At 32.6% G+C, this 12448-nt stretch overlaps 1 protein-coding gene across 1 annotated transcript in view; it reads left to right on the forward strand.

Moving 5' to 3' along the window:
* Window positions 1-12448, forward strand: part of dacha (dachshund a) — a 272381-nt gene that overhangs the window by 196027 nt on the left and 63906 nt on the right. Inside the window, exon 4 of the mRNA XM_056446236.1 lies at window positions 11367-11519. Coding sequence (XP_056302211.1) covers window positions 11367-11519 — 153 coding nt within the window. The remainder of the gene's footprint in view (window positions 1-11366; window positions 11520-12448) is intronic.

The following is a 12448-nucleotide window of genomic DNA, read 5'->3' on the forward strand; positions in this document are numbered from 1 at the left end:
CATAGCACGTGTTTGGATATAACTCAGTTTTTTGACCATATTTCATTATTATTGTTGATTTATTCCTTTGCTGGCAATGCATTGGCGCAGTAGGTAGTGGTGTCGTTTCACAGCAAGAAGGTCGCTGGTTTGAGCCTCTGCTCAGTTGCCGTTTCTGTGTGGAGTTTGCATGTTCTCCCTGCGTTCGTGTGGGTTTTCTCTAGGTGCTCCGGTTTCCCCCACAGTCCAAAGACATGCGGTACAGGTGAATTGGGTAGGCTAAATTGTCTGTAGTGTATGTGTGAATGAGTGTTTGTGGATGTTTCCCAGAGATGGGTTGTGGCTGGAAGGGCATCTGCGTAAAAACGTGCTGGATAAGTTGGCGGTTCATTCTGCTGTGGCGACCCTGGATTAATAAAGGGACTAAGCCAAAAAGAAAAATGAATGAATGTATTCCTTTGCTGGAAATTAGAACTGAATTTAGAAATAGTTTTGAAACAAATCTTTGCGGATAAAAAATTTAATTAATTAATGTAGGCTAATGGATGTCTGTGCGTCTGTTTCCTTATCCATAAAAAAGAGAGAAAAAGAGAGCGAATGTAAATAGCAAATGCGCCATGGCGCGACACAACTGACTCTTAAAGGAAATGGGAGATGAGACTCTGATTAATTTATTTTCAAAACACACCCATAACTCATTAAGAAAATAAGCTCAACCCTGTTAGACCATTTGCCGCGGCGCAGAGCGTATTTTTCCATCCTTAAAATAGCAAAAGTGGATTCAGACATGCCCTTAATGCTTTTGCATCCTGCGCTTTAGACTTTGAGCCTAGATCTTTAAAATAGACCCCACGGTGTCCATACCTTTTTGTTGCTGTGCTTCTTAACAGTAATTAATTAATGCCAAAAAAAATAGCATTTTTCCTCCAAACCCTAGTTAATTTCACACCCAGCAAGTATATGTTTAGAATTCAATCCTAGTCCGGATCAATATGTTTATCCACCAACCAGCAAAAAAAAATGTCTAAATAACAATCAGATCAGATCAATAGATCTTTTTTACTAGAAATTTCTAGATTAACACACAAAAAAAAGAAACCATTTAGAATTTCTTGTGCAAACCCAAATTAATAATCATAAGCCTTTTCCACTAATGATGCTAAAACCAGCGTGTCTGTGCAAATTCAACTAACTGTTCCAATAGTTTAAGAGGCAGAATGTTTGATTACATTTTTACAGAAACACACACAGTGCTCAGAGACATTGAATGAGCTGTAAATAATCAATTCAGATGGAACAACTATTTCAGTTGAATCATAAAAAACATAAGCGTGTTAATTGTTTTGATGGAAACACTCGATCTGCATTTTAATTCACACAAATAAACAGAACTCTCGATACACATTTCACATCATGGAGAATAGTGTTTCTGTGCCCATAGATGCGTGTCGTAATTACAGCAGACTTTTTAAAAAGGGATGCAGTTAACCAGCTCTGTCAGCGTGTGGTTAAGGAGCATGGCCGTGATGGACACATTCTCAAAGCATGACTGACGGCTGGAAGGGATGCCGAAACACAGACACTCCCCATCTCTCTTGCTTGCTTACTCTTCCTCTACTGGCTGGCATCACTTTTAGGCTAATTACTTTAGCAGCCAACACTGAAGGAGCTCTTGGACCAAACCCAAATGGGCCATCAGCACCAAAGCTGTGGATAGTTCAACTCCACACTTGCTCTGATATACTGCATGCTCACACACATACACACTTGCAAAAACCTCCACTGCAGTTAGTCTGTTACAGAGGTCACAGCGCTGAGTTATGGGATATATAATAAAAGACGCCAATTTAGAAGTGTGGAGATGTGCACATTTCTTTACTTTGTGACCATTAGGAAGCGTTAATGATGTAGCAGAAGTGGGTTTCTTTAAATAAAGTCACTTTTATTTGTATGATGAATTATATTTTCAATAAAATAGATTTGATTTATGTGAAATTGTTTTTGTTAAACTTTTGATCATGCCTTTATTCGATTTTGTGTGGATGTTTTATTGTTTAAACCCGCTCAGAGTTTAAATATTGCAAATTACAGGTCATCGGGAAAATATTAAACCCTTACTATTGCTGTATTCCTGCAACTAAGCACTCGGTGTACCAAGGGCAGTACACTGGAACACTAACAGTTTAAAAATGTACTCATCTAAAGATAAACAAAGCTTTTAAGAGATTTTCTGCACTGGCATTAAAAAGTGTGAAATTGCTTTAATAATTTAAGTGTGTGTGTGGTCACCAAAACTGGATTTATTTTATCAAAATAGAGTAAAGCAGTAATACTCATAAACACTGAGTTTCATTTTATTTTATTTTATTTTATTTTATTTTATTTTATTTTATTTTATTTTATTTTATTTTATTTTATTTTATTTTATTTTATTTTATTTTATTTTATTTTATTTTATTTTATTTTATTTTTCATTCGTTTTCTTTTCAGCTTAGTCCCTTTATTAATCTGGGGTCGGCACCGCCAACTTATCCAGCACATGTTTTACACAGCAGATGCCCTTCCAGCTGCAACCCATCACTGGGAATCACTTATTTTATTTTATTTTATTTTATTTTATTTTATTTTATTTTATTTATTTTATTTTATTTTATTTTATTTTATTTTATTTTATTTTATTTTATTTTATTTTATTTTATTTTATTTTAATTCATGCCTGTGATGGCAAAGCTAAAGAAAAAGGTATCTTAAATTTTGCTTTACAGTTTTGCACATTATCCATCCTTTGCTGATTATGCACAACAATTTTTAATATTTACACATGTATTTACAGTTGAAGTCAGAATTATTAGGCCCCCTTTGAATTTTTTTCTTTTTTAAATATTTCCCAAATGATGTTGATAATATTTTTTCTTCTGGAGAAAGTCTTAATTGTTTTATTTCGGCTAGAGTAAAAGCAGTTTTTATTTTTTTAAAAACCGTTTTAAGGTCAAAATTATTATCCCCTTTAAGCTATATTTATTTTTGTCTACAGAACAATCCATCGTTATACAATAACTTGCCTAATTACCCTAACCTGCCTAGTTAACCTAATTTACCTAGTTAAGCATTTAAATGTCACTTTAAGCTGAATAGAAAAGTCTTGAAAAATATCTAGAAAAATATTATGTACTGTCATCGTGGTAAAGTTTTTTTTTTTTTAATTAATCAATTATTAGAAATGAGTTATTAAAACTATTATGTTTAAAAGTGTGTTGAAAAAATCTCTCCGTTAAACAGAAATTGGGTAAAAAAAATTATCAGGGGACTAATAATTCAGACTTCAACTGTATATAAAAACCTTCTTTATATATTATTTATTTCATAGTTAATACTTATACTTTTTTATACTATAGTTTATACTTATTTATATCATAGTTTTGTTAAATGAGTATTTATTTATTTTTAATATACATTAAACTTATTTAAATTCAGTGTGGAGGGCAAAGTAAGAATTTCATTGTACAGGGAACATGTTCATTACTTTACTTTACATTACTTCATGACAATAAACATTTTGGATCTTTGAATTTTGAATCTTTACAACAACAACAACAAAACTCAGTTGGGACCTTCTATTCACCCCAGCAGACACCAATTTATTTATTTTATTATTCTCTTATTCATTTTCTTTTATTATAAAAATGTTTGAAATGTCATTTCTGCCAGAATTATGTTATTAAACCAACACAATCTCACAGCAATTTGTAACTTTTTGATTTAGTGCCTAATTCATATGAATTTGTAAGTTTTCTTTTGTACAATTTTGTACGATTTGCTTATCCCCCAATGTCAGTTGGGTTTAGGGGTAGGTTGGGTGCCGTGCCTTCTTTTTAAAATCGTACATTTTCATTTGACTGAACTCATATGAATTTGTACGAATTAGCCACTAAACTGACAAAATGAAAAAAATTTCCTTATGAGATCAGGCTGTATTAAACATATTTACATAATTTGAGGTGCCATTATGACACAGTGAATACGTTTACATGGACACCAATAATACGATTTTAATATGATTTAGACAATACTCTAATTAAGAGTCTACCATGTAAACACAGATTTTTGATTAATTTAATTTGATTAAGGTCATAATCGAACTGAACAGAAATTGAATTAAGACATGTGGATTATGCCGATTTTGGTTGCATTATTGAAGTGCTGTTCAGACATGTAAACACCTTAATCAGATTATTACCATTATGTAGGATTTTCGCCGCATTTTGCGACAGGATATTTCTTACACACATGGCTGTTTGACACTATTCTCTGCACCTACCAAGTCAGTGAAGCCACAGACACCTGCATCGGGAAATACGGAGATTTTTTGGTATAAAAATTCCATAAAACAACACTTAATACTCGCATCCAATATCTCGTTTGTCAAAGGGGGCATGCATGATATGTTTTTGAATAAAAGTGAAAGTGCCAAACTGCAGTTAAAGTCCACAAATTAAAAATGAAACAATAGATATTACATGAAACTCTGGAGGAAATGCGGATAGTGTGGTGACGCAATGATGTTATTATGTGTTATAACGTGTAAAATGGGTTGATGAAAGGAACATTCAAAAAGCAACTCATGTAAACGCCTTAATCATATTACTGTCTCATTCAGATTAAGGCAAATCATTTGATTGCTGATGTCCATGTAAACGTAGTCATTGTGTTGGAAACATTCATGACTTTCAGTCAAAATCACAAAATTCTATTGCCAATTTAGCACCTATTCTGTAGGACCTCTGCGTCCTGCTTGTATGTTCAGAAATTAATTATATTAGACAAGAGAAAATAGGTCATATGGAATTTGCAATGCAAACACTTTTACTCAGTGTGCCTCTTCATCTCTGTCTCTCTTAAAGGGATAGTTCTCTCAAAAATAATAATTATGTCAACATTTGCTTGCCATCATGACATTGCAGACCTGAACAACTAGCTTTTCCTTGGTGTTATTTTCTTGATTGTATACATACTGTACCACTTTTTTTTTTGTTCTGTTAATTCAACTGGAGTTTAACATATGTAGAAAATCCCCTTTATATTATTAGGTGACCTTAACTACTATGTACTGGCATATACAAATAATTTAAATGTACTTACTGTGTTTAAAATGTATTGCAGAACACTTCTGGTGCTCTTGAACTGGGGTATGTGTAGAGTTGGGGACAGGTTTGGTGGTATTGGTAGGTTTAAGGGTGGGTGAAGGTGTAAGAAATGGTCCACAGTGAAATCCTATTTAAACTTATTATTATTCTTCAGAGACTAAAAATTCTGACTGTTTCTCCTTCTAGGGCTTTAAAGCTATGACCACCAAACTCGCCAAACTCTATGACCACTTTACTGACTCGATGTACCATATCTTTTCCAACTGATCCAACTGTCGGTTTTCTGAAAACTGTCCCGGGACTGTCAGAAAAATCCCATTTACTTAACATTGGACCAAAATTGTGACCTCACAACTCTGCGACAGACTGTCACACTGACTTCAAGCTGGGCTCATTCAACTTAGACTATCAAACTACCAATAACTGATGACCTTTTTAACTTTCTAGCCACACCCTAGCAACCACTTTTAAACCCTTTAAACTCTCCCATAGGTTACCATTGCAAAAGACTGTCCTTTACTTAACATTGGATCAAACTTTGTGAGCTCATAACTCTGCATCAGACTGTTATACAGACTTATGGCTGAGCTCATTTAACTCAGTCTAGCCAGCAGCCAATCACCCTAACAACGAAATACTGTACCGTAGCAACTGCCCGATAGACTGCCATGATAAAGGCCCAGATTGATATCTTCATGCTACAGTGTTATAGAGACATGAGGGTTGATTTAAATTGATTATACTGGCAAGAAGCTTTGATACATCATCAGTATAAGCTGTCAATCAACTCCGTAGCAACAAAACAGACTAAACTAGCAACTATCTATCTATCTATCTTTCTATCTCTCTATCTATCTATCTATCTATCTATCTATCTATCTATCTATCTATCTATCTATCTATCTATCTATCTATCTATCTATCTATCTATCTATCTATCTATCTATCTATCTATCTATCTATCTATCTATCTATCTATCTCTCTATCTATCTATCTATCTATCTATCTATCTATCTATCTATCTATCTATCTATCTATCTATCTATCTATCTATCTATCTATCTATCTATCTATCTGTCTGTCTGTCTGTCTGTCTGTCTGTCTGTATGTCTGTCTGTCTGTGTCTGTCTGTCTGTCTGTCTGTCAGATGCAACAACATACAGATATTTGATCAAGCATAAGTATGATGTAAAATCATGTATTTACACAATCAGAAAAATCTACATTAGTTTGAAAAGGAATATTTATAAAGCCTGAATTCCTTCCTAAAAGGAGATTACAAAGCAGTTTCCTTAAAAAAAAAAAAAACACGTATATATGCAGTTCTATTTCATCGTAGTGTTCAATATTTACATGATGTTGAAGGGATACTAAAACTGATTACAGTGATATCTATGCATCATTACGCACTGATGGGCCTCACAAATGGCTTCAGAATTCATTGTAAAGCAGTTTACATCCTATTAGGACTTCATTACACAGGACACATATTGTTTATGGATTGTGTATGGATATCAAATGTCACGAACACACAGTTCCTCCCTCATCATTTCTGTGTTTCATCAGCCATCCACCTGACTCATCTCACACACAAACACACATGTACGCACGCTCTCCGTTCGGCCTCAGGTGTTTGGGCACAGCCATTACTTTATCAGGCTGTTTTTTTTCTTTCTCCTGCTCATTGAAACGGCTCCCTGATGAACGGCGCCCCCGCGTTCTACAGAGAGAGATTTTAATTCGTATTATTATTAAAAGAATCACTCACTGCAATCTGTTGCAAAAACACCATCTGCTGGATCACTCGTAGGACCTCCGTTGCTTATTAGGCAGAATTAGACAATGATTTCCTCTCCTCTGCTTTGCATTCTTTCTCCCTCCTCTCTCAACTAATTCAACTTAAGTTGTTTTATGGCTCTTTGCAACTAGCTTTTCTGCTGCATTTCATTCCAGTGATTAATTCCCAGATGTCATCTGCTCTGGAATGAGCTTGGAGTGATTGACAAAGGGGTTAACTCTTTAACAGCCCAGGATTGCGTGTAGAAAAGTTGTGTCTGAAAATGCGGAGGCAGATTCAGGACTTCGTAGTGCTCACAGGAATGCAGTTTCTGATCTGTCCTGCATCATGTACTAATTTCCTTTTCTGCACCACAGAATTATGTTCTGTTCCTCATAGAGTTTAAGGATTTAAAACACAAGTGTTCCCTTTGGGCCCGTTCTTTTAAATAATCTACTATTTTTACTATTTTATTATACACTGTAAAACCCAATAAGTTAAGGTAACTTATTTGAGGGAAATCGATTGCAACAAACCATTTAAGTTCAAAAACTAATCCTAATGAGTACTGTGAACTTAATCCATTTGAATAAATGAAGCAATTTGAGCACAGTAAAACCCAATAAATGAAGAGAACTCAAAGCTATTGAGTACTTTAAAACCCATTAAGTTAAGGCAACTCAAACCGTTTGAGGAAACCGATTGCAACAAACCATTTGAGTTACAGTTTTTTCTAAGCACAATTTTGAAATTAAGGCTCATTTTGTCAAAACACTACACACATCCACACACAAACAGCAGAACACATCAGATCTTTTGCAAAATGAAACACTTCATCCAAAATTTACAACACTATAACAAAACACAATTTTAACACTGTACAGAACACACACGCCTCATTCAATATAAATCTGTTTGCCTCACTTTACACACTGCGGTAATCATTCTTAAACACTCATATCATTTTTTACTGACTAGTACTGATATAATCAGAGTTTGAGAGATATTGCCATAAAGTACATGAACATACTGTATTTACCAAACAGTGATAGACTGATAGCTAAATATTGCCCCATCCTAACAAACCATAGAACAATGTAAAGCTTATTTATTCAGCTTTCTGGTGATGTATAGATTTCATTGTAAAAAAAAATTCCCTACCCTGTCTCCTGTTTACCAATCTTTCGCATTAATATATATAAAGAATAATATTTATAGCTTCTGTAAAACTTATTGAAGACAACTATTTATAGCTATACTACTGTAAACATGTTTATTGAAGACTAATAGTTTATACCTATTGCTTTTTTTATTGTGGTTCCAGCTGATTGGTGTGTCTACAGTTTTGCAGCAGTGTGTGTGCACACCTGATGACTTTGTTTAACCTATGGTTCATTTGTGTGTTCATTTGAAGGCCTTTGCTTTGAAATTGCAAGGAAATTCCATTATGAAAAATTTAGTGTCAAAAGCATCCAAGTGTGTTTAGTGATTTGCATATCACTTTGTGTAATGTTTTGCAAAAAGTGTGAAGCTGACTACGTGCTTACAGTTGTGCAGATCTAGCCTTGTGTTTTGCTCCTTGAGTTTACGGTTTTGCTAGTTGTGGGAAAAGTTCAATTTTAGTGTGTTAGCAATCATGAAAAACTGTAAACAAAACTAATCTATATGAGTATTGTGAACTTACTCCATTTACAGTTTTTCTAATTTGGTTTGGCTCATTTCTTGAAACAGGAATTACATTTTCAACACTATAAGATTGTTTTGTAAAACAATCTTACAGTTCAACACAACAACAAAAAAATCATATATTTCCCAAAACTATTCACTCATGTTTAAAAACTAAATTTCCTTCTCATTTAAACAGTCAGTGCCCCCAAAATCCTTTGTTCCTTTGGCATTGCGTAAGCACTGCAAGTCAAAATGTTTAGTTGTTTTGTCACTATCGCAGAGGATCATTGAAATATCCCTCATGTCCACCTTTCAGTCTTAGCCCAGTTTGTGAAAATGGTTACTCTACTGCTTTTTGTCTTTTGACAGAATGCAATTGTGTATTAAACTAAATAAAATTTATAAAAACGATGTTAGTTTAAAAGGAGCCTCCAAGGTTTAACATCACACTTTGCACTCATACTGCCAAGGAAATTGGAACCATTGTCAATCACACACATAAAGTATTTTCCATACAACAGAATAAAACAAAATATACTGTAATATAAACACACAAACAAAAAACAATGAAAATTATATGCAGCCTACAGTGCTTGATTGGTCATCTGAGATGTGTGAAATTCCTCCTTTGTTAGTCAAGTTCTAGTTTCACCTGACTGTCAATTGCTGTAATAAATGTATCAAATGTTCCACGGATTCATATATAGTATTCATGGTATTATGTTCTTGACTAATTTTGACAATTGAACAGACTATTACACATGTGATGACTTATACAATGAAATGATGCTGACATATTTTGGAGCGAACAACCATTGAACTGAGAATCAACAATCAGTTTAGATCAACTAGATCTATTCAGTTGGAAATTGTGCTAAATGTCGGCTACATGTACTTAATCATTTGCAAAGATGTACTTAGACATTTGCAATTTGATTAAATGAATGAGAAAATCAAGTCAATTGCCAAGTGGTTTGGAGGTTTGTCCATGTTGTTTTGAGAATGTAATTCCTGTTTCAAGAAATGAGCCAAACCAATAGAGAAAAACTGTAAGTTAATGTAATGAGCTATTTAATTAACTCATTACCTTCAACACTGAGTTGAAAACTCTCTTAAAATGAGTAGAATTAACTTTCAGTAAATTTTGAGTTAACTACACTTATTTCATTTGATAAAGTTGACTGTTTTACAGTGTTCATATAGTTTGAGGGCATTATTATAACTCTATTTTTTTTTTTTTTTTTTCAAATATTTCTCAAGTAAGGTTTAATGGGGCAAGCAAATTTTGACTGTTTTTCCAATTGTATTTTTTCTTCTGGAGAAAGTCTTATTTTTTGGTTTGTTTGGCTGCATTTTTTACATGTTAAAGTTTTTTTTATAGGTCAAGTTTATTAGCCCCCTTTATTATTATTTTATTATTGTCTATCAAATAAACCAATGATAATCAACTTAGCTTGCCTAGTTAACCTAATCTACCTAAGCCTTTATATAGCATTTTAAGCTGAAGAGTAGTATCTTGAAAAATATCAATAAAAAGACAAAAGAAAGTAGTTATCAAAAACTAGTTATTAAAATATTGTTTAAATTATACATACTTAAATTAAAATAATAATAATAATAATAATAATAACAATAACAATAATGATGATAATAATGATAATAATAATAATAATAATAATAATAATAATAATAATAATAATAATAATAATAATAATAATAATAATAATAATTATTATTATTATTATTATTATTTTTTTTTTCTGGAGAAAGTCTTATTTTTTTATTTCGGCTAAAATAAAAGCAGTTTTTAATAAAAAAATAATTTTAAGCTCAATATTATTAAACCCCTTAAGCTATTTTTTTTTCGATTGTCTACAGAACAAACCATTGTAAAATATTTTTCAATTTTCATTGAAAAATATCTAATGAAATATTATTTACTGTCATCATGGCAAAGATAAAAGAAATCAGTTATTAGAAATTAGATATGAAAGTTATTATGTTTAGAAATGTGTTAAAAAAATCTTATTTCTGTTAAACAGAAATTGAGGGCGGATGGTATACAGGGCAGCTAATAATTCAGGAGGATTAATAATTGTGACATTAACTGTATTTATGAGTTCGGCGGCATAATTGTTTGTATAAAAAGAAAAACAAACATGGAGAGTCTCAAAAATCCTACTAGGAACTACTTTCTTCCGCCATTCATTCATATCTGCAGCTGACCGTCAGAACAGCAGAAACTGTTGCTACTTCACAAACGTCACTTTAATTGTGTGGTATTGCTCATATATATTTATAATTATATTTATAAAAAAAAAAAACACATATATATATATATATATATATATATATATATATATATATATATATATATATATATATATATATATATATATATATATATATATATATATATATATATATATATATATATATATATTTCCAAATATCTAAAATTCTTTCACTATGTGTTATGGTCAAAATATATATATATTTTTTTATTGTTGGCTCATAACCATTTTCCACCCTCTTACTGACCTTCACCATAAATCAGGCCACTGACATATTTATTAGTCATATAATTAGTATACTAATTAATTTCTATATTACATAAGGATGGTCCAAGGTGTTACAGCTCTAAAACTTTTTAACACATTTGCATTGCAAAAATTGGACGTTTAATTTTTCTGAAGGATAAAGTTGATTTTATATCTCCATTTTCTGAAGTTCTAATAATGTGTAAGGATCCAGACCTTTTCTCAATTCTCCCGCTCTATCTTTATGTTGTACCCAGGCGGCAGTGAGTCGTCTTGGGATAAAGAGAAACTCCAGTCCCCCCCCTCTTCCGGAGCACAGCATGGTCTGGCTCACGCTGGCCTCTCCGCTCAGCATGGCCTATCAGGGTCTCATCTCTCTTCCCTACAGCAGAGTCATCTCCTGGCTAACCGTGAGTCATTCATTCATCACATCCACTCGTTCACACTTGATCGCCAGCCTCAGGTCTATTGATTCTGCTCTGTCCGATTGAGTTACACAGCTGTGTTAGTCTAAGCTTTGAGTGCACACTGCTATTCAGGCTACCCATTTCAAGTTTTTTATAAGGTATTCATCAGTAAATCATTTTTAAGTTCAATTCTTGTTAAACATCATTTGGGAAATATTTAAAAAAGAAAAAAAAATTTACAGGGGCTAATAATAAGACTTCAACTGTATTTTAAGTAAAATGTAGACTGTAAATACTGTTACTTTACTTTAAAAATGTGAGTAACTTGGTAAACGGACTTAATTTTTTATAATTATGCACATATTTAATTTACCTCATAATTTTAAGGTCATTTTGAGGAAAATATTTGGCATTCTTGATGGAGGCTGAATAAGGTATTTGTGGTGAGATGCACAGTATTCTATTTTAAGCTGTGTTTTTCTTTCTTTTGTGCTTACATTGTGCTTACAAGCACATGTTGAGTTCCACACAATCGATTTGTGTTGGAGCAACATGAAGGAATTAAGTTAACTTATTAGTTTTTGCAAATTTGAGTGGATTGAACATAACTCAAAAATTGTGTTGTTTCACCTCATTTTAAAGAAATAGGTTGGACAAACAGCAAACAAACATCAATTTCGAGTGTGTTTTATTGTGTTTATTGAATTAATGATAGCAAACGTACATGACTGTATCTGACACACTGGGGAGAGGGGATGTTAAAAATTACTGCAGTTGAAACATTGAAGAAAATAACATGTATGAATCATTCAAATAGAATTTTAAGATTGTTTGCAGTAGGGCTGCATGATATTGGAAAATCTAACATTGCAATATTTTTTCTGAATATTTTTATGTTACAGCCTTATTCCAAAATGGATTAAATTAATTTA

Source organism: Danio aesculapii, chromosome 21 (assembly GCF_903798145.1).
Source record: "Danio aesculapii chromosome 21, fDanAes4.1, whole genome shotgun sequence".
Lineage (NCBI taxonomy): Eukaryota > Metazoa > Chordata > Actinopteri > Cypriniformes > Danionidae > Danio > Danio aesculapii.